The sequence below is a fragment of the Dasypus novemcinctus genome, chromosome 27 (assembly GCF_030445035.2).
Source record: "Dasypus novemcinctus isolate mDasNov1 chromosome 27, mDasNov1.1.hap2, whole genome shotgun sequence".
In the NCBI taxonomy this organism is placed as follows: Eukaryota; Metazoa; Chordata; class Mammalia; order Cingulata; family Dasypodidae; genus Dasypus; species Dasypus novemcinctus.
Genome location: NC_080699.1, coordinates 13,207,479 through 13,229,816, shown reverse-complemented (window position 1 = coordinate 13,229,816; position 22,338 = coordinate 13,207,479). Strand labels below are relative to the sequence as shown.

Below are 22,338 nucleotides of genomic sequence, written 5' to 3'. Positions count from 1 at the left end.
ATTGACTTTAATTGTAGTATGTGGTAGGACTAAGGAGTACCTAGAGAATGTCTTACATTCCAGACATACTTCTGAGTTTCATTGTACTAGCAACTCAGCTTGCCCTATAGTCAAGGTCAGTTATCCCAGCCAGTACTTTAATCTTTTTTACCTTTTGATTCAGTGGAATGAGAAGCCAAAGTGGCTAGGTGAAGGAAAGCTGATGTAGCTCAGTGGTTGAGTGCTGGCTTTCCACATAGGAAGTCCTGGGTTCAATCCCCAGCCCTACTACCTCAGGAAAAAAGGAAAAAAGAGAAAACAAAAAAGTGGCAAGGTGACAATATCAACCTCAAGTTCATTAAGCCATTAATTGTGTCCCTTTGGTGGAAGTATTCAGAAAGCCTAAAGTCACAGGAATGGGAAGCAAATATTTTGCTTCTGTATCACTAGGAGTACTAGTGAGATGGATCATTCCCATTTTGTCCCTTGATTCTCGGACCTGGTCATACTGGCTATGGGAGAATCAGAAACAGTAACATAATTTGGATGCTGATCTAGAGCACATACTGTATCTTGGAACATACTGCCCAGATCCACAAGGTTTTGTCACCTGGCTGGCCCTTGTAATTGAGTTTTTAAACAACCAGTATACTATTCAATGCAGCCAGCTACTTCAGGATGATGGGGAATGTGCCTAGACAAGTGAATTCTGTGAACCTGTATCCACTGCTACACTTAATTTGCTGTGAAATTAATACCTTGGTCAGAAGCCATGTGTTGGAATACCATGATGATGTAGATAAGGTATTCTGTGGGTCACAGATAGTAGTTTTAACAGAAGCATTGTGTGTAAGGAAGGCAGATCCATATCCAGAGTAAGCGTCTATTTTAGTAAGAACAAAGCCCTACCCTTTCCACAATGGAAGTGGTCCAGTGTACTTAACCTGCCACCATGTAGCAGGCTGATCCCCACAGGAAATTGTATCAGGTAAGGGGCTTGATGTGGATCTCTGCTTTTGGGGCTTGGATATCCAGATCAGCTTTGCTGAATGGAAGTCCGTGATACTGAGCCCATGTCTAACTTCCATCTCTATATGACTACTTTGTTCATGAGCCCATAGGCAATGATAGGAATGGCAAGTAACACAAATATTTTCACATGGGACACAAATAAGTATGTACACTATGCCCATTTGGAAAGGTCTATCCACATCCCTCTTCCTGAGACCTCTTTATCACAAATTCTTGAATTATGTTCCTCCTAAGTTCCTCATCATTAGCCACGGTTTATGAATCACTGTGGACCTGTACTTCTGATCATCTCTCTCTCTAGGCATAATGAGCAACCAGGTTACTGCTTGAAGTTCTGCCCACAGAGAGGATTTTTCTTCACCACTCTCTGTCTCTGAGTGGGGGCTCTAGTGCTGCAGTCATCTTCTTTTGGGTGATTGATTCCTATATAGCATGCAGAGTTATCTGGTTGTTAAAAAAAGTTAATGTATAACCTATAATTAACTTTATAGTATTTTAAAAACAAATCAGTTTTATTGATATGTAACGATAAAGCATACTATTTATCCAAAATGTATAATCATTGGTATTGGTATAATCACAGTTATACGTTCATCTCTTCAATCATTATTAAAACATTTTTATTATTTCAATAATAATAGTAAACAAAAAACAAACAAAAATTCCTCACTTCTCAATCTCTCTGTTTCCCCTGTTTACATAGCTGCTATTTCTGGCTATTCTTGCACAATTATTTATTTGTTTATAAGCAGTTTTATTGAGATATATTCACATACCATATGATCTATCCAAAGTGTATAATCAATGGGTTTTTTTTAACTGTTAAAAAGTCCTTTATTGTAAAATCGTAAGATAAATAGAAAAACAGATTGAAAGAAATTACAAATTTTAAACGAGAGTGCAAAGCCAGGTTAGATTTAATATAATCAATTATAAAAATAGCATAGCAGCAAACATTTATAAATGTAAATAATAACTCAAATGATAGAAATGAATTATAATGTAATTCTAACTATTGGATGTTATCACTAAGAATGAAATAAATTATTGGTTTAGTTAATTAATTTCCATTTAGGGCTTAATTCTTTCTAGATAAATTCCTATTTGGGAATTCTTCACATCTTATTGGAATGAATTATAGCAGATAATAATTTGCCAACTTGTAATTTTATGAGTTAGGAAAACTCAAAATCTTGTTCAACAGTAGTCATGCCAAACCATTGATCCAGATAGATTATTTTAATTAGAGTATTAATAACAAAGAGTTAAAGAAAAATGGAGTATCCAAAACTATATCTCTTCTCCAGCCTTTCTCAATTAAAAGCAAGTGTTCATTTTGTATGAAAAAAATTACAGAATACTGATAACAAGAACAATTTTCCAGTTGCACTGAGTAAATTATTATTCATATTCTATAATATTGTTATTTTACATTTATCTAGTCTACTCAAGCTCTTTTTTGGTTACTCTTTGCATGGAATATCTTTTTTCCAGCCTTTCACTTTTAACCTCGTTGTGTCCTTACGTCTGAGGTGGGTCTCTTATAGACAATATACAGACAGCTCGTATTTTTTATTCCATTCTGTCAGTCTGTCTTTTGATTGGGAAGTTCAATCTATTAACATTCAGTGTTATTACTAGAAAGGGATTACTTACTTCATCCATTTTGTCCTTGAGCTCTCTGTTGTCATATCGTTCTTTTGTCTGCTTTCTTATCCTTTAGTTTACTCTTCCTAATAATCTTGATTACTAAAAATTACTAAACATTACTAGCACCCCTTTTAGTATCTGGTCTTTTGGCAACATATTCTATCTGTTTTTGTTTGTCTGTGAAGACTTTCAACTCACCCTCATTTTTGAAGGGCAGCTTTGTTGGATACAGAATTCTTTTTTTTTTTTTTAAAGGTTTATTTTTATTTCTCCCCTCCAGTTGTCTGCTCTCTGTCCATTCACTGTGTGTTATTCTGTGTCTGCTTCTATTCTTGTTAGCAGCACTGGGAATCTGTGTTTCTTTTTGTCACATCATCTTGCTGCGTCAGCTCTCCGTGTGTGTGGCACCACTCTTGGGCGGGCTATGCTTTTTTCGCGCTGGGCGGCTCTCCTTTTGGGGTGCACTCCTTGCGCGTGGGTCTCCCCTATGTGGGGGACACCCCTGCGTGGCACGGCACTCCTTGTGTGCATCAGCACTGTGCGTGGGCCAGCTCCCTGCGTGGCACGGCACTCCTTGCGCGCATCAGCACTGCACGTGGGCCAGCTCCACACGGGTCAAGGAGGCCCGGGGTTTGAACCCTGGACCTCCCATGTGGTAGGCGGACACTCTATCAGTTGAAGCACAGCTGCTTCCCAGATACAGAAGTCTTGACTGTATCTTCTCTCCTCCTTGGTTTCTGATGAGAGGTCAGCACTTAATCTCATCAAGTTTCCCTTGTATGTGATGCTTTGCTTTTCTCTTGCTGCTTTGAGAATCTTCTCTTTATCTCTGATATTTGTCATGATGAATAGAAGATGTCTAGGAGTACGTCTACTCAGATTTACTCGTTTGGGGTACATTGTCCTTCTTGGATATTTATATTTATGTTCTTCATAAGGGTTAGGAAGTTTTTGGTCATTATATTCTCAAATATTCTTTCTGCCCCTTTTCCATTCTCTTTTCTTTCTGTTCTCCTGTCTTTTCCAGTTCAGATATTCTGTCATTAAAATCACTTAATTTTGTCTTCAAGCAATTAAAATCTGTTCTTATATGCCTCACATCTATGTTTAATCTCATCCATCATGTCTTTCATACTGTTATTTTTCTTTGTAGGCTTTCAAATTGTTCTTTACGCTCTCCCAGTGTCTATTTAATATTTTTTATTTCTTTAAATTCTTTGAAGTGATTTAGGAGAGTTGTGTGATTATTACAGATTCATTGTATTAAATCTTGTATATCTCTTCAGGATATTTGGTTTGTTCTTTAGGCTGGGTCATCTCTTCCTGTTTCCTAGTGTGGCTTGTAGTTTCTTGCTGATGTCTAGGCATCTGAATATGATGGTGAATTTACCCTGATGGCTAATTTCTTTCTCTTACCTATTGTTCTCCCCCACCCCCCAGCTCTTCTTTGAGATTTGGTTCAACTTATTCTCAATCTTTAAAATTGCCCAACTTAAGTTTTCAAAATTGGGCCAGAGACTCACAAATGGGGCACAGATTTTCTCCCTGGGGTTGGATACAGAGAAGGTGAACAGTTTTTATCCATGCAATTTCCAGACTGGCCAGCAGATGGCACTCATCAGTGCACCTTTCTGAGGAAATGTTTGATTCTGGGCTTTCCTGTGTTCCTGTGTTGAGTCTCTAGAGTGTAGATTCAGAGCAGGCTCTGCTGGCTGACTTCATTAAAAAAAAAAACCCCTTCCTCCCCCTCCCTTTTCCCTTGAAATAGCTGACAGGGAGAAAGGTATCTATTCCCCCTGTCAGCTGCAATGAGCCAGGGGTTTTACCCCAGGGTGAGGGAAGAGGGGTCTTTCAGGCCACCACAAGGGTTTGGTAACTCACATTTGTCATTTCAGGTTCATTGTCTCTCTGCCCCTCACCCTTCCGGAAATTGTGTAGCACTGTCCTGGTCTGCTGACCCCCAAAGCAGGTCCCTTGGACAGCTTTTGGCTCTTCATTTGTTTTTGTGAGAGCATTCAGCTCTGCCTGTTAGTCTATTGCCATCTTCCCACAATCCTCCTGAAATATATATTATAGTTTGTTTTTTAATGGAGATTCAGGATCCAGTTATATTAGTCAGCCAAAGGGGTGCTAATGCAAAATTCCAGAAATCTGTTGGCTTTTATTTGGGGTAGAAACTTACAGTTACCAGGCCATAAAGTATAAGTTACTTCCCTCACCAAAGTCTGTTGCTCCGTGTTGGAGCATGATGGCTGTGACGTCTGCAAAGGTTCAGGCTTCCTCTCCCTTTATCGGCTCTGTGGTCCCTGCTTCTTCCAATATCAGCTGTAGGCTGGGATAAGTCTTATCTCTCTCCCTGGGCTTGTTTCTCTTTGGGCCCAGCTGTTCTGTTCTCTGTACAAGGTCAACTGTAGACTTACCAGGTAAATGACTTGTCTCTCTTCCTGGAACCTCTCTCTTTTGCTAATAGAGCCTTTTCTCTTTCCTTTGTGTATTCACTTCCTGGGGCTCCAGCGTTAAAACTCCAAACCCTCTTCTCTGCAGTGTGGTTTCTCTGTGACTCTCTGCCCACCAAGGGGGCGGGGACTCAATGTTCTACTGATGTGGCCCAATCAAAGCCATAATCGTAATTTAATCAAGTAAGAGTGAAATTTCTGAATCCAATACATCTAATGTACCCAGAGAAATAGACCAATTTACAAACCAATTTACAAACATAATCCAGTATCTATTTTTGGAATTCATAAATAATACCAACTGCTACACTAGTCAATATTCATACATTGCATTTGGTTATTTTATCTCTATGAAGCTTGGGAGTTCCCAAAACCACCTTACTTTGACACAAACTGCAAGTTTGGAGGTCCCACACTACTTTTTATTGTTATTTTTAAAAATAAAAAAAAATACTGTGATACGATATATATAACACCAAATTTGCCATTTTCACCATATAAGAATTGATTATGGTAACATATATATAACATAAAATTTGCCATTTTACCTATTTTTAAGTGTACATTTCAGTGGCATTAATTATATTCAACTGCTATATAACCATTACCGTTATCTATTAACAAAATTTTCATCACTCTAAACAAACTCTGTATCCATTAAGCAGTAACTCCTTACACCCCTAATCCCCAGCCCCTGCTTGGTAATCTGTAATTTACTTCTGTCTGTGAATTTGCCTATTCTAGATATTTCATATAAATGGAATCTTAAAATACTTGTCTTTGCAAGCTTTGCTTATTTCACTTAGCATAATGTTTTCAAGGTTTGCCCATGCTGTAACATGTATCATAACTTCATTCCTTTTTATGGCTGAATTATATTCCATGTATGTATATATCACATTTTGTTTAAATATTCATCTGATGGCGGACACTTTTAGGTTGTTTCCATCTTTTGGGTATTGTGAATAATGTTGCTATGAACATCGGTGTGCCTGTATCTGTTTAAGTCCCTGTTTTCAGTTTCTTTAGGCATGTATCTAGGAATAAAGTTAGAGTCAAAGTAATTTTGTATTTAACTTTTTCAGCAACTGCTATGCTGCTTTTCGTAGTGGCTGCGCTATTTTACATTCCCACCAGTAATGCATGAGGGTACCACATTTTCTGTATCCTCTCCAACAGTGCTGTTTTCCATTTTTTAATAATGGCCATTTTTGTGGCTATGAAGTGGTATCTTATTGTGGTTTTGATTTGCATTTCCTTGATAACTAATGATGTTGAGCATCTTTTTGTGTGCTTATTGGCCATTTTATATCTTCTTTGGACAAATATCTTCTTTGTCCATTGGGTTGCTTTTTCGTTGTTGCGTTTTAGGTCTTTATATTTTTGCATATCATCAGATACATGATTTGCAATTATTTTTTCCCCTTCTGTAAGTTGTCTTTTCACTTTCTTGATAATGTCCTATGATACGTAAGAGTTTTTAATCTTAGAAGTCTACTTCATTTTTTCTCTTTTTGCTCTCATGCCTTTGAGTCATACCTAATAAAACCATTGCGAAATCTAAGATCATGAAGATTTTTCCCATGTTCTACCCTCACTTCTGATAGCAATTGCAAGTTAAGGGGTTCCTAAAACCATCTTTGATTTGATTATTCTCTAAAAGGTCTTATAAAACTCACTGAAAGCTATTATACTTATGGTTGTGGTTTATTACAGGGAAAGAATACAGATATAGGTGCATGAACTAATCTATAAGATTCCAAGTGAGAAGCTTCTGAGAAAGTTGTCTTTTCCTAGGGAGTGTGGACAATGCTAACTTCTCCTAGAAATGATGTGTGACAATATGCACAGGGTATTGCACATCAGGGCAGCTTCCCCAAGCCTTTGTGTCTAGAGTTTTTATTGGGATTTGGTCACACAGACATAATTAATTGAACCCTGCATGGCTGACCTTAGTTTACCCTTCTGGAAGTTAAACTGTTATTGTGTGGCCCAAAATCTCCATTATAAATCATGTTGTTAACATAGACTATCCAATGTGACCAAAGGTTCCTAGGTAAAGAAATCCGCTCTTATTAGGCAGGACACTGCAAGGCGTTAGAGATTTTCTCCCAGCTGAGGGTAAAGGCCAGATCTCTCTTTTGGTGATGTTAATCCTTTACTACACAGTCTCTTTATTCTCTTTAAATTTTAGACCAGTCCTTTATTTATTTATTTTTTCATGACATTGATTTTTTTAAGAGTCCAGACAGATGGCTTGTAAACTGAACTTGCAATCAGAATTTGTCTGATTGTTTCACATGATTAGATGCAGTTTAAACATTTTTGGCAAGTTTGTTGCCTTAGTAATATTGTAGACTTCCAGTTGCATCTCATCAGGAGACACATAATGTTGGGATGTCCACTATGCAAAGTTTGATTACTTCATTGCAGACATATATTTTCTGTTTGTAATTGAAAGTACTATTTGGGATAATATTTTAACACTATGTGAGAATCCTGTTCTCTAACAGTCTTAGCATCCATTAATGATCATCCTGAATTAATCACTACATTGAGTGTGCAATATGATTTTTAAAATTCTGTCACACCTAATTTATTAGCTGGCATTTTTCTGTTTAAAGATACCTTATTTAATATATATGTTATATATTGATAATGGTTCCTAACTCATAGGAGTATAAAAATCAGATCTCATTGAATTGTGTATAGTAAATGCTCAGTAATGTTATGATGTAAAAGTGATGATGAGGATGGATTGATTGACCTTTGAAGGTAAAAGTTTACTTAAATTTTAATCGTCTTTTTTTTTAATGTAAGAGCTTTGTCATAGAACTTAGGGATATGACTTCATGATGCTACAGTACAATAAAATCTTAACTCCTGTCCTCTTCCCCCCACCACATTATTTTGATTTTTCAGTTTATGGGAAAAACAGATAGAGACTATTACACTCTGGATGACATGTTCGTCTCCAAGGCTGCTGAAAGAGAACGTCTTGGTGAAGAAGTGAACCAGAGGAAAAAAGCTATTGCTGAGCACCAGAGTCTTACTAAACAAATGGAAAAATGTCTGTATTGTTTTGACAGCTCTCAATTTCCCAAGCATCTTATTGTAGCAATAGGTGTTAAGGTAAGAAATAAGATATTATTTACCTAATATTCTCAATATATGTAGATTTGCCTTTTTCTTCATACGTTTATAAGATCCCTTGGGAAGCTGTCTTCCCTTATTAAATGCCGTTATGCTCACATCATGTGCCGTTCAGCTCCCTGGAGTGGCTAAGGCCATGGACTTGGGAGCCAGAGCGATTCAACGCTGGCGTCAGCATTTATCAGCTGTGTGAGTTTATTTGCATGATTGGTACTTTCTCAGCATTAAAGTCACCTCAGGGAAATTCAGTCTAAGTAGGCTTTGCTCAAAGCTTTTTCCCTCAATAAATCTGTAGTAGTCTGTGAGCTCCACTTGTTCATCATTGTATACCAGGCATCTAGCCCTGCTCCTGGTACATTATAATGTCACTCCTCTCAATAAATGTTTGTTGATTTAATTCCTACATTAAATAAATAATCAATGCGTACCTGGTATAGTAAATCATAGACACAGAAGGCATCATGATTTCAGGAGCAAATAGTTTGAGGCATAGACATATACATATTTAATTATTTACTTGTTGTAATATACACAACACACACAAACATACACAACTATATATTCAAAGAATGGTCATTAGATTTTCCATTCCATGTTTAGTCTTTCTTTAGGTTGGTATATCATTAAGTCATAAAGATAGTTACTTTATCAGTTTGAATGTTGGTTTCTTTTAATTTCTTTTTTTTTTTAAAGATTTATTTATTCACCAACCCCTCCCACCTCCCCCGCCTCATTGTCTGCTCTCTGTGTCCATTTGCTGTGTCTTCTTCTGTGTCTGCTTGTATTCTCATTAGGTGGCTCCAGGAACCAATCCTAGGACTTTCCAGAGTGGGAGAGAGGCGTTCATTCTATTGTGCCACCTCAACTCCTTGGTCTGCTGCATCTCTTACTGTCTCTTCTCTGTGTCTTTCTTTGTTGCATCATCTTGCTGCACCAGGTCTCTGCGTGGGCCAGCACTCCGTGGAGGCCAGCACTCCTGCATGAGTCAGCTCTCCACTCGGGCCAGCTAGCCTCATGGGCCAGGTTGCCTTCACCAGGAGGCCCTAGGTATCAAACCTGGCCCTCTCATGTGGTAGCCTGGAGCCCAGTTGCTTGAACCATATCTGCTTCCCACTTTATTTTCTTACCCTTTTTCTTCTTCTCTTTTCTTTCTTTCCAGACTTTAACCAAAAGGTTAATATAAAAGCTGCACTCAAATTAATCAATTTTTAAAAAGAAACTATCATAACCAATTACTTATATTAATTTTCCTAAATTCTTTTCTGGACCTTTTATATAAACATTTAAATTTTTGTATTTATTGATCCTATATATAACTAATTCGTTCACCTCTAGTTTGCTACCTATCTTTAAAAAATATGAGTAAATTAAACATCAGATAACAAAATTTTCTTCCATTGCCTTAGGTGAAGTTTGGGGTCTTTTCAGTGGCTTCGTTTTCCTTGCTGTGCTGAAGGCAGGCTGACTCCAGGGATCCACAGGAATGTTAAGTGTACTGCCGTTTTGTTAGCCTCCTGTTTTGTAGGCTGCATCGCAAAGCAGGCGTTTCTCAATTATTGGTGAAAGGAAACTGTTGGCTAGTTAAGCATTTCTGTTTGTTCGTATCGTACTACTATCTTATGGAGTCTTTTCCCCTCTCTTCTCGTGTTCCTCTGCTACTGTGAATAACACACATTTTTAAAAGATTTATTTTATTTCTTTATTTCTGCTCCCCCACCCTTGTTGTTTACAGTCACTCTCTGTTTGCTGTATGCTTATCTTGCTTTTAGGAGGCACAAGGAGCTGAACCCGGGATCTCCCATGTGGGAAGAGGTGCCTAATCACTTGAGCCACCTCCGTCCCTGCTTTGTTGTATCTGTCATTATGTTTTCCTCCTTTTGTCTCTTGTTGCGTCATCTTGTGTTAGCTTGCCTTGCCAGCCCATCACATCAGTGAGGCACTAGGAACCAAACCTGGGACCTCCCATGTGGTAGGCAGGAGCTCATTCACTTGAGCCACATCTGATTCCCAACACACATTTTCTAATTAGTCATTTGTAATGGTATTAAATTCTTCTCTTTGCTTTCAGCTACTGAGACCATTGGTTGATCTGTTTCTTCTCCCTCTGATTAGGCTTTTCATTAGGTTTGAAACCAGGGTGTTTCTCCTTTCTCCACCTCTGCTTTAGTATACTTTCTTTGCTTTAAAAACTGCCATCTACCTTCAGCCTTTCATCTGTAAACATTTCAGTGTAGACATATCTGAAGTATTGGTTAGAAGGAAGTTCATCATTTCCCTGTGATACCTGGTTCTGTCACATCCATTGTAGCTAATAGATCATTTTTAAAAATCCGAATAAACAATAAATAAATCATTCCCTTTAGTTCTTACCTGAGATAATAATATATGGTCATGAATTTAATGATTTGTTTTGCTTTTAAACTGAAATAGCAAACAGTATTTCAAGTCAGTTCAATAATCTTAGGCTCAGCTTGAATTTCTACTGCTAAAATAATGCCTTAAACCCAAATCTATTAATGAAACTACATTAGCACTCATTAGAATCAGAAATTAATTTTCTGATTATTAGACATCTCTGCCTGCCCCCTCTTTTTTAATAAAATGTAGCTATTTACCTTGTCAACATTGTGCTTTACTTTTTACATAGACTTAACTTTTTTTTAGAATAGCTATAAATTTACAGAAATATTGAGACTATACTACATAGATTCCCATATACCCTACCCCCAGTTTCCCGTATTAACATCTTACATCAGTATAGTTAGTACATTTGTTGTAATTAATGAACCATACTGATACATTATTATTAACTAAAGTCTATACTTTATTCGTATTTCCTTAGTTTTTGCCTAATGTCCTACTTCTGTTCTAGGATACCAAACTACATTTAGTTGTCATGTTCTCTTAGGCTCTCCTTGGCTGTGACAGTTTCTCAGATTTTCCTTGTTTTTAATTACCTTGAGAGTTTTGAGGAATACTTGTCAGGTCTTCTCCCCTCTATTGGTTGGTATTTGTCTATTGAATTTCTCGTGACTAGACTGGGGTCATGGATTTTTGGAAGGAAGACCACAGAAGTATAAAATGCCATTTTCATCACACCATATCAGAGGAACATAGTAGCAACATTACTGATCACTGCTGATATTGACTTTGATCACCTGGCTTAGGTAGCATTTATCAGGTTTCCCCACTGTAAAGTTACTCTCTCTTCCCAGCGTCCATACTATATTCTCTGGACAGAATTCACCGTATGCATCCCATACTAAAGGAATGAGGAGATATGCTCCCTCTTCATTGTTTACTTATTTATTCAATTATTGATTTATATTCGTATAGATTCGTGGATATTTTATATTTTGGGTTATAATCCAGTGCTACTTGATTATTTTAATGCCCGTATTGTTCTGGCTTTGGCCATTAGGAGTTCCTTCAGTTGGTTTCTGTGTTTCTTTTGACGTGTCCCCCTATCAGTTTTTACTTTGCCCTCCCTCCCTCTCTTCCTTCCTCCTTACTTTCTGGAAGTATAAGATGCTCTAGTCTCATTTTGAAAATTTTCAGCCCCATTTGTAAAATCAATTGTTTATCTAAAGTGCACTGGTTCTTTATATTGGAGGAATGTATTAAAAACCAAGATCTGGACACTAGGATTGCTTATTCCTACTGGGGTATCAGTTCTTCCCGTCAACTCACAGGGCAAGGAAATGTTATGTGTATACAATTTGGTATATATATACACACACATACCTATAAATAATTCTCACCATCTGTGCCTGACTTAGGCTAAATATGAGTTCATACTGATGTCTACCGCTCTAATCTGTTACCACATGGATCATTCTACCTCCTCCTTGCTTATCTGTAAATTCCTACTTCCCTGGTGAGAAACCTGTCTCCCACAACCCACTATCCATTTACTTAATTTTTCAATTTCAGTATAGATGTATAGCAGTATCATAATTAACGCATTCCCGTCTAGGAAACAACTTTATTATGTAGAAAAAGTACTTATGCACAGGTACTTTTGCCTTTCGTCTTTCAGGTTCAATTCATTTCCAGAATTACTCAAGTCAGCACCTTTTCCCTCTATGCCCTTCAGTGAGATTATGTCATGCATTTGTAATACAGGTAAATTCTCTTGTCACAATCTGCATCTTTCCTGGAATCCCCACACCTCCTAAATGAATTAAAAAAAATTTTTTTTTACATACATGAAATTTCACTCTTTGTGCTTTAAAGCTCTATGGATTTTGAAAAATACATAATGTCCTGTATCTACCATTATAATTTCATAAAGAGCTTCACTGCCCTAAAAACCCCCTATGCTTCACCCATTCAGCCTTCCTCATGTCCCCTGAACTGCTAGCATCTACTAATCTTTTTACTGTCTTTATAGTTTTGCCTTTTCCAAAATGTCTAATCAATATAACCTGATACCTCAAACTGAATGTCTGATTCCTACTCCTGCTTTCACCCTCTGCCAGAACCTTGGTTTCCCATAGTCATTCTCTTCTTAGTAAATGTCATCTTCATCCTTTCATTGCTTAGATAATTACTTATTGTAACACTTGACTCCTTTCTTTTCCACACACCTCACTCATTCTCATCTTTAAATCCTCTTGGCTCTATTTCAAAATACATACCTATTCTGACTGCATCTCATAAGCTTTACTTCTACCACCCTGGCCCAAGCCGTCATCTATTACTGGATTCTTGCAGAAGCTTCCTAATTGGTCTTCCTTCTCTTCCCTCATTGCCTTCTCTATTGTGCAGCCACAATGATCTTTTTAAAAAAATTTTAGTCAGCATTAGTCAGATCTAGTTTTCAAACAAGTGCCAGAATCTTTATTGTGGCCTACATTCCCTCAGCTTAGCCACCTGGCTGCCTAACAATTTGGGAAACACATCCAGTGAGTTCTCTGCCTGGGGGACTCTTTCCACAAGCATTTGCATAGCTCACAGCCTTACCTCCTTCAGGTATCCTTTCATGTCATCCCAGCAGGTGACTCTAAAGTGGGCTCTCTAAAGTTTCCATAGACACTGTCTGTGCTCTTTAACTGCCTTATTTTCTTGGTACCCCTTATCATGATCTGAAATATACATTTTACTTAGTTATTTTCTCCCCCTACTGGGCTTCTTATGGGCAAGGATTTTTGTCTCTAATCATTATTGGTTCTCTAACATTTAGAACAGTGCTTGCCATGGAGTAGACCCTTACTAAGTTATTGGTTGATACAGGGTTCTGCTCTTCCTTTCAAATTAAAAAAAAGTTTTGCCATTTTGTGTGCTCTAAATAATTTCTTTAGGTATTTGTTTATTTTTTTCCCCCCTGTTATATGTTCATTTTGTTTGGAAAAAGTGATTTCCAATATCTGTTTTAGGTAGTTTTATAATATTCATAATGCTTTTAAAAGTTGACTTGGTATCTTACCTATAATTGACCTTGTATCTGGTTCTTTTTCACAGTAATTATCTAGGAGGCTTAGTTATTTATGTTAATATCTTAGTCTAACAAGTTGCTATGGACTTTCCCATGCTTTTTTGTTTATGTATTGTGTTTTTCTAAATTGTGGATATAGTTGTGACTTTACCGTAAGCATAGGCAAAATCTAAATGCGCTCCTACTTTGTCTTATCAAAGTTTTAAAAATTTTCAGTGTTATAAAATAAATAAATAAAATACTTTTTGCCATGCAAAATAATTCTTGCTAAGCCTAACAAAAATAATAGAAAATAAGATCAAGGTCCTTTGTAGAATTTTCTTTTAGCTCCTCATTAAACTTTTTGCTCATGGCATATATACTACTTGACCTTTTTTGCTTTTCAAAAAAAGTTTGCGTGTGATGGAAAAAGAGCATCACCTTTTAGGTGGTAAGTATGTAAACAGTGAGAGCTTACCCAGAGAAGTTAAGCCATCCTGAGGACATCTCCTCTCCCTCTAGGTTGGGTTCATTCTCTTACCTCAGCTAATGAGAGTTTACAAAGCCTGATTTATAGGCATCAGCTAAACTACGTTACCATAACCAGGCCATGTATCATTTTATGCTTGGGAAATTTTTGCTGTTACAAAGGGTTCTAAAACATATAGCTCCCTGAGAACAAGGATAAAGTATTATTCATTCTGCTTTTGGGTGAGCTTAACATTTGTCTGATGTATAACAGTAAAGATGAAGTCTTGTGCTCTAATTTTCCAGTTTATTGAAAGTCATCCTCATAATATTGATACTGAGTAAAAGGGATTTGTTCTCCCCATGTGCCTTTAAAGCCAATTCCTGGGACACCATGGTTTCCAAGAAAGAGTTTATTTGGCTGTGCAAGCAAAGGAGGTCATTTGCCTTAGACTGCCCCAAAACTGCTTCTCTGTTCTGCAGAAATTCTAATATTTTATAATGCCAGGGTGCTGATGAATAATTGAGGTGGAGCTGGATACAGGTTCCTTCATTAAGAAACATTAAGGGGCTGAACAAGATAGCAGTGGGTACCAAACCAGGGTGATTCACAAAGTTACAATCATTTTTAGAGATCAAGATTTTGGAACTGAGTAGAAGTCAATCTCAGGGTTTTCCATATAGATACTAAACAGGAGGGTGGAATGGTTACCATCATGATAGTAAGCATACACAAGGGTGAAACAAGGGTAAGGTCAATCTAGAATCCCATTCCAAAGGCAAGCATATTTTGCTATTTTATAATATAAAGGCATCTCTATAATGAGTTAGTAATCATATTTGTTAATTCTTAACCCTCAGTTACAATATCTTTTAAAATATTAAAATAAAAATATTGTTTATAAGCAAGTAGACTTCATTAAATGTTGAACTCTTCCCTACTAGGGAACTCATATCTTACAACTGAGAATAAATAGCAATAACATTTAACTTTGGAATTTTTTTCCATAGGTTTATTTATGTTTACCCAACTTTCAGTCTCTTACTGAGGGGCACTGCCTGATAGTCCCGTTGCAACACCATAGAGCAGCTACCTTATTGGATGAGGACATCTGGGAGGAAATTCAGGTCAGCATGATAATGTTAATTATAATTATAAAGCTCATGAGCAATTTTCACAAATTATTATAATTTCTAACAGGGTTTATATCTTCACTAATGATTTTATTTTCTGAACTTAAGCACTGCATATATTTCCATAGTTGTGTATATTTGTGGATCATAATGTTTTTACTACTTAATACCTTTTTATTTTCTTTCTGTCATATACTCCATGTTTTGAAAACTTTTGTCAACTAAATAAACTGATAAAATAATTATTTTTACTTAAAAAATAAGACTTTGAATCAGTGCTTTTTTTTAGTAGTGTGAGATAATCATTCTTATCATAGTAAACTAATAAATCCCAGGCATAAGGAAAGAAATTTGAAAGCAATAAAAGGAAATTTGTGAGTCAGAGGTTTTATTCAGCCATTGCCATGTTTCCCTTGAACAGAACTGACCTTCTCAGCTGCTGTGATTTTGTGGTGATTTCGTTACTGACTTTAATTTCTGCTCTTTCCCCTTTATAATATTGCCCAGCTTTTGCATTCAAAGATTGGTTTTTGTGACTGATTCTTCAAGAGATGGAAAGGCACAGCATGGGTGAAATTGCTGCTGAATTATTTCAAAAACCTCCTAATGACCAAAAAAGGAGAGGAAGAAAACTCTTTATTTTTCTAATGCTTGACAACTGAATAGGAATTGCTGGAACCCCTGGTTAGAAAATGTGAAAATTGTAAGACTTCAAAAGAGACTGTATAGTAGTCTTTGTAGCATGCTAATAAAGATTCCAAAAGAGAGGCTATTTTGATGGCATTTCATGAAATTCAGTCCTTTACTCCTAATACATTTTAGAAATATGCTGTGAAGGTAAGGGCAGATTGTTTTAATACATCTATGGCCAAGCAAGGGTTAGAATGTGGACAATTTTTAAAAATTTTATTAGCGTTGTAGGTTTATGGAAAAACATGTTGGTCAAGTATTTTTGATATGAAAATCAATTATTTTCTAGTCATGGATGCCAGAACAAGTAATTTAAGGTGGAAAGTATGGAAATTAGGTTTTCAGAATTATTTTAGAACTTTTCTGGGATGCCTTTTAAAAACGTATACATGCAAAAACTGACTTAGTTTAGAGCAAAATACATTGCCAAAAAGGTTTTAAATAATTATAAGGGTCTGATTTGAACACTTCATTATTTCTGTACCTTATTAGTCTACTTGATGGAAAGCATTGGGATGGATAAAAGAGTTTATTCAGTTCAATAAATACAGAGTACCCTTATGTAAGGTAGTCTTGTAGGGGTTGTGAGAAATTCAGAGATAAAATAATTTATTAATTCTGCCCAAAGTTATGGTATATTCTCGTAGAGGTTAAGTTGCACTTAGGAGATGTTATAAGCCATATGCATTATGGAAAATTGGGTGGGAGCAAAATCCAAATATTTATGCAAATAATGATATTATAGCTCATTTTGTTTGATAAAAGAAAAAATGTTACAAATTATAACTTTCTTTATAATGTTATAATATTATAACAGCATCCAGGGGAAAGCAAGAGGAAGAGGCTGATACAGTACAGTGAAGAACAGTAAATTTCTCTCAGCGTGACAGCTACCATCCCCCACTCTCATGGCAGGCCACCTTAAGTTCCAGCCCCTGGCTAGGTGACAGAAAGGGTCTTAAAAATCCTCTTCCGCAAGACCAGGGTAGGGCATAGGTGATCACTGATCAGAGGGGTTTTTTTTGTTTTTTTGTAAAAGGAGGTTTCAGGGATTGAATCTGGGACCTCAAACATGGGAAGCAGTTGCTCAACCAGGAGCTACACCTGCTCCCTTTGGTCACAACTTTTGATTAGTGGCTTTGGAGCTAGGGTCCCTGTTCTCAGGGCAGTTATTGCTTAAACCCACCCTGGACAAGGGTGATGGCTGCCACTGTTTCAAACTGCCCCTGGGTGGTTAGAGGCGTAAGGATGCTGCACTGCCTCAAGGCTGCAAGGTACATTTGCTGGAAGGGCTGCCTTTGCTGGGCAGGCTGAAAAAGCCCAGCTTTGCGGAGCCATGTGTGAAACCCTTGGACCCTTCCTGATTCCTTCCTCAGGGCATTGTAGAGCCGGCCTGCGCCCCCTCGTGGATCCCTGGCCCTGTTTGGACTGGGAAAGACTGATTTGTCAAAGTGCTCTTCCTCATGCTTGTCCACCCGGAATTTGCCCTCTAGAAAAAAGCAGTGTGAGACAAGGAAAGGAGTGTAAAGGAGAGGGAATAATGGGTGTAATACGGGGGCCATTGTATATTTTGTTATAACTTAAAAAATTGTCGGGGACAGAGTGTAAGCTATAATGTAAACTCTAGTCCATGGTTAGTGGCAATGCTTCAGTATGTGTTTATCAATTGTAACAAATGTACCACACTAATGAAAGATGTTGTTAATGTGGGAAAGTGGGGGTGGGAGTGGGGCATGTGGAAATCTCTTATTTTATATATATATTTTAAAAATTTATTTATTTATTTATTTTTCTCCCCTTCCCCCTACCCCAGTTGTCTGCTCTCTGTGTCTGTTTGCGGCATCTTCTTTGTCCACTTCTGTTGTCAGCGGCCCGGGAATCTGTGTTTCTTTTTGCTGCATCATCTTGTGTCATTTTTCCTTGTGGGCGGCGCCATTCCTGGGCAGGCTGCACTTTCTTTGGCACTGGGCGGCTCTCCTTACGGGGCGCACCCCTTGTGTGTGGGGCTCCCTGACGCGGGGACACCCGTGTGGCAGGGCACTCCTTGGGCGCATCAGCACTGCACATGGGCCAGTTCCACACGGGTCAAGGAGGCCCCGGGGTTTGAACCGCGGACCTCCCATGTGGTAGACGGACGCCCTAACCACTGGGCCTCTAAAGCTTCTTTAAAAATAAAAAAAATTAATTATATATATGTATTTTAAAACTATGCAGGCAGAAAGCCTGGGCCAAAGGCCTGCTGGCTTCGAACACCCAGAAGAGGGAGGTTTGTCCCCTGGGAAACAGCGGGGACAACCAAACTCCTGTAAACAAGGGAACTCCAAAACAACTAACAGGCCAAAGCCCAGGACAAGACAGAGGTCCAGAAAGACAGGGAAAGCCCTGCACACTGCATTTGCCTTGGGCAGACCTTCCTGACAGGAGGGCTGAAGCTCAAGGAAATCTGTCTTATCACCAGCTGGTTACAAAACCAAGAAAAAGATATTCAGGGAGTAAAGCCCAGAGTAAATATTTCAAAATACTGAAAAGTGCAGTGTATACAGATAATATAGGGACTATATAATATAGTGATTTGGTGGTAGAAGAGGATTGTGGTTAATAATACTAGAATGTTCCTCTATTACAAGGTGTTAAGAATATGTGATAGGGAAGCGGACTTGGCCCAGTGGTTAGGGCGTCTGCCTACCACGTGGGAGGTCCGCGGTTCAAACCCTGGGCCTCCTTGACCCATGTGCAGCTGGCCCATGTGCAGTGCTGATGCGCGCAAGGAGTGCCGTGCCACGCAGGGGTGTCCCCCGTGTAGGGTAGCCCCACGCGCAAGGAGTGCACCCGTAAGGAGAGCCGCCCAGTGCGAAAGAAAGTGCAGCCAAGAATGGCGCTGCCCACACGGAGAGCTGACACAGCAAGATGACACAACAAAAAGAGACACAGATTCCTGGTACTACTAATAAGGATAGAAGCGGTCACAGAAGAACACACAGCGAATGGACAGAGAGAGCAGACAACTGGGGGGGGGGGAGGAGGAAGGGGAAAGAAATAAAAAAACAAATCTTAAAAAATATATATATGTGATAGATGGGAAAATACAACTTATATAACTTATAGACTATAGTTAACAATACTATTGTAACATTTTGTAGCAAAGACAAAGGAAGGTACTATATCATTGTTAAGGACAAAAAAAGAATATGGGATTTAGTTTTATAAGATGTGAATATGATCAAGCATTTTTTTTTCATTTCTTTTGTTAACAAGGAGACCTTGGTCATGTCATTTACCCAATCTGTTCATTTTTCATCTTTTGAAACACTGGAGAAACAATTTGGTTTGTTTTTATGATTAAATAAGAAAAAAAATAGATAACTGGGTCTTCATTAAAATTAAAATCTTTTGTCTCAAAAGACTTTACCATCAAAGTAAAAATGACAACCTACATAATGGGAAAAATATTTGGAATCCACATAGCTGATAAAGGTTTAATATCTAGAATATGTAAATAAATCCTACAACCTAACAACAAAAAGACAATCCAATTTACACATGAGCAAAAGACTTGAATAGATCTCTCTCCAAAGATGATATACAGATGGCCAGACAGCACATGAAAAGATTCTCAACATCATTAGCTATCAGGGAAATGCAAATCAAAACCACAATGAGACATCATTTCATAACCAGTAGAATGGCTACTTTTGAAGAAATGGAAAATGAGAACTTCTAGGAAGATGGAGGATTAGGGTGGTTACAAGGCTCACTTCTTTTGAAACCAAATTTGGACTCTTGACTCTGGAACCCCAATTTCTTTAGCAAGTTGTTCTCTGGAATCTATCCCAGGGTTGTTCTTAAATGCTTTGATGAGAGTGCTTAACTTGGGAGTAGGTATAGGTATAACTCTTGGATTCTGAAACCAAATCTGGATTCCAGACTCTGCAGTACTGATTTCTACGGCTAGTTTTTGTTTAGTTGGCATAACCTGGGTAAGGTGTTTGACTGCAAGTGTCACTGAGAATTTTCAACTGATCCACTGTGAATTTGGTATGACTCATCTTCAATGTGTAACTGATCTTGTTGGAGGAGTCGTCCTGGGCCATGTTAGGATTCCTGGTGTTCAAACATGTGACTAGGAGTCAATACTAGTAGTACTGTTGTGTATTTTTTAGTATGTAACCCCAGTTCTTACTTCCTACACATGCTAAAATGCAAATGCTTAAATAATGGTAACTGATACACGGTGTACAAAGATATAACTTGTAGCAAGTACCAAAAAAAAAGGCGGGGGGGACAGAGAGATATAGTAAAAGTATATGTGTACACCAATGAAGTTATCCAATCAGATATAATGGTTATATATTTAGTTTGTTAAATTTTAACCCCATGGTAACCACAAGGAAATTAGATGAAACATGTTTCCAGATATAAATGGGAAGGCATACAAAAAAACCAAATAAATGTAAAAGTAGGCATTAACAGAAAAATTGGACATACAAAGGCTAAATAGCCAAATGGCATAAGATTGTCCTACATTATCATTAGTGACTTTAAATGTAAATGCATTAAACTGTCTAGTTAAAATGTAAACTCCGAAAGGCTACATGATTCCATTTATATAAATAACATTCATGAAATGGCAGAATTAAAGAACGAGTGAATAGAGATGAATGTTTTCCAGAGTTAAGAACAAGGGATGTGGGGAAGGAGGGATGTATTTGTGGCTATAAAAAGGCAAGAGGAGGACTGTTGGAATTGTTCTGTATCAATGTCAATATCCTGTTTGGGATGTTGTACTCTAGTGTTGTAAACTGTTACCTTTGAGTGAAACTGAGTAAGGTGTACATGGAATCTCCCTGTATTTCTATGAATCTATGATTATCACACACAAAAAGTTTAATTAAAATAAAAAGCTATCAATCAGGCTGGCAAAATGTAAATGAAATGTTTTATCCTTCTTCCTAGGCAAATATACTTTAATAATGCTGTACATTAAATATACTATAATAATGCTTAAACAAATGCCAAGTTTGAATTTAGAATTTTCTTCCATCTAGAACACACTAGAACTTGTTGGTGTGGGGAGAGTGTGCACCTGCCTTCCAACCTGTAGGCTGCTCCCCTCTCCTCCAACTCTTCATCCCACCCTGCATGACAAAGAGTGTCCTGTGAAGGCGTATCAACCCTCTGGACCTCATGTCTAAGCGTCATCTGATTATCCTCGACAAACAGCTGTCCTTCAGGTTTAGGAGTGTGCAAAATAAGTGAATAAACAACTAATTATAATACATAAAAATAATTAGGGATTTTATAATAGTGCTTAGCACTGTGGAAAATGAAAACCCTCTTTTCGACTTTAGTGCATTTGACTTTTACACACTTGATAGGATTGTGTTATACATTAAAAGTGGGACTGCCTGAATGTACAAGGTTACAAGTGAGAGATCAGAAGACATGTAAGGGAACCAACAAATGAAGATGCCAGGAGCACAGGGCAACAGTTGGGTGTGAATTCTGTTTCTTAACTGTTCCTGGATTTCAGGATGCTCTTTTTTTTTTAAGGAGTACCTTTTTTTTTTTTTTTTCGGTCTATGAATATTTTCCCTGATTTTACTGTCAGTTCTGCATTTTTTATTACTTAGATTCTATTTTATCTTTTCCTTTTCTTATTTTAGTTTACTGTAATCATTCCCAATATATATTTAGAAAGTAAAGTAATTATAAAGTAGCATTACCAAGTCCAGACATTGTTTACTATTTGTGTGGCTTTTTATTTTTTTTGCTTTAAAGGGATTTATTGGACCTTCCTTTTTTTTTTTTTACTGTTTTCATAATTTGAATCTCCTTTAAGCCCCTTACCTAGCTATTTTCCTTTCTTCAGATGTTCAGAAAATCACTGGTAAAGATGTTTGAAAATAAAGGATTGGACTGTATCTTTTTGGAAACTAACATGGGCGTGAAGAAACAGTATCATATGGTTTATGAATGCATTCCTCTCCCGAAGGAAGTGGGCGATATGGCTCCTATCTATTTTAAGGTATTTAGAATGGTTTTTACATGCGTGCTTATTTTTTTGCTAGAGTACTGTTTTAAGAATACAGTGTTTTTCTTAGTGTTTTTTCTCCCATATGTTTACATAAAATTTTACAATATGTAAAAAACGAAGGAAAACACAATAAATTCTTCTGTATAAATATCTGTAGAAAGAAGTTTGAAATTTTGACTGTTCAAAAGCATGCTTGTTTATAAGTATGAATATACTATCAAATTATAGTTTCTATTTTAATTTCTCATTTCTCAAATCAGGGTTTTACCTTGAAGTACTTTCAAGTAAAAATTGTCATAACCTGAGAAAACTGCTTATTGAAATAC

The 22,338-nt window shown here is 37.3% G+C and overlaps 1 protein-coding gene across 2 annotated transcripts in view; it reads left to right on the top strand.

Moving 5' to 3' along the window:
* Positions 1–22,338, top strand: part of CWF19L2 (CWF19 like cell cycle control factor 2) — a 138,716-nt gene that overhangs the window by 105,917 nt on the left and 10,461 nt on the right. Inside the window, exons 13-15 of one of the 2 annotated variants that reach the window (XM_058289437.2) lie at positions 8,040–8,249; positions 15,166–15,282; positions 21,848–22,003. In XM_058289437.2, coding sequence (XP_058145420.1) covers positions 8,040–8,249; positions 15,166–15,282; positions 21,848–22,003 — 483 coding nt within the window. Of the gene's footprint in view, positions 1–8,039; positions 8,250–15,165; positions 15,283–15,795; positions 17,492–21,847; positions 22,004–22,338 lie in introns of those variants that run through there. The other variant, XM_058289438.2, reaches the window with a different exon arrangement.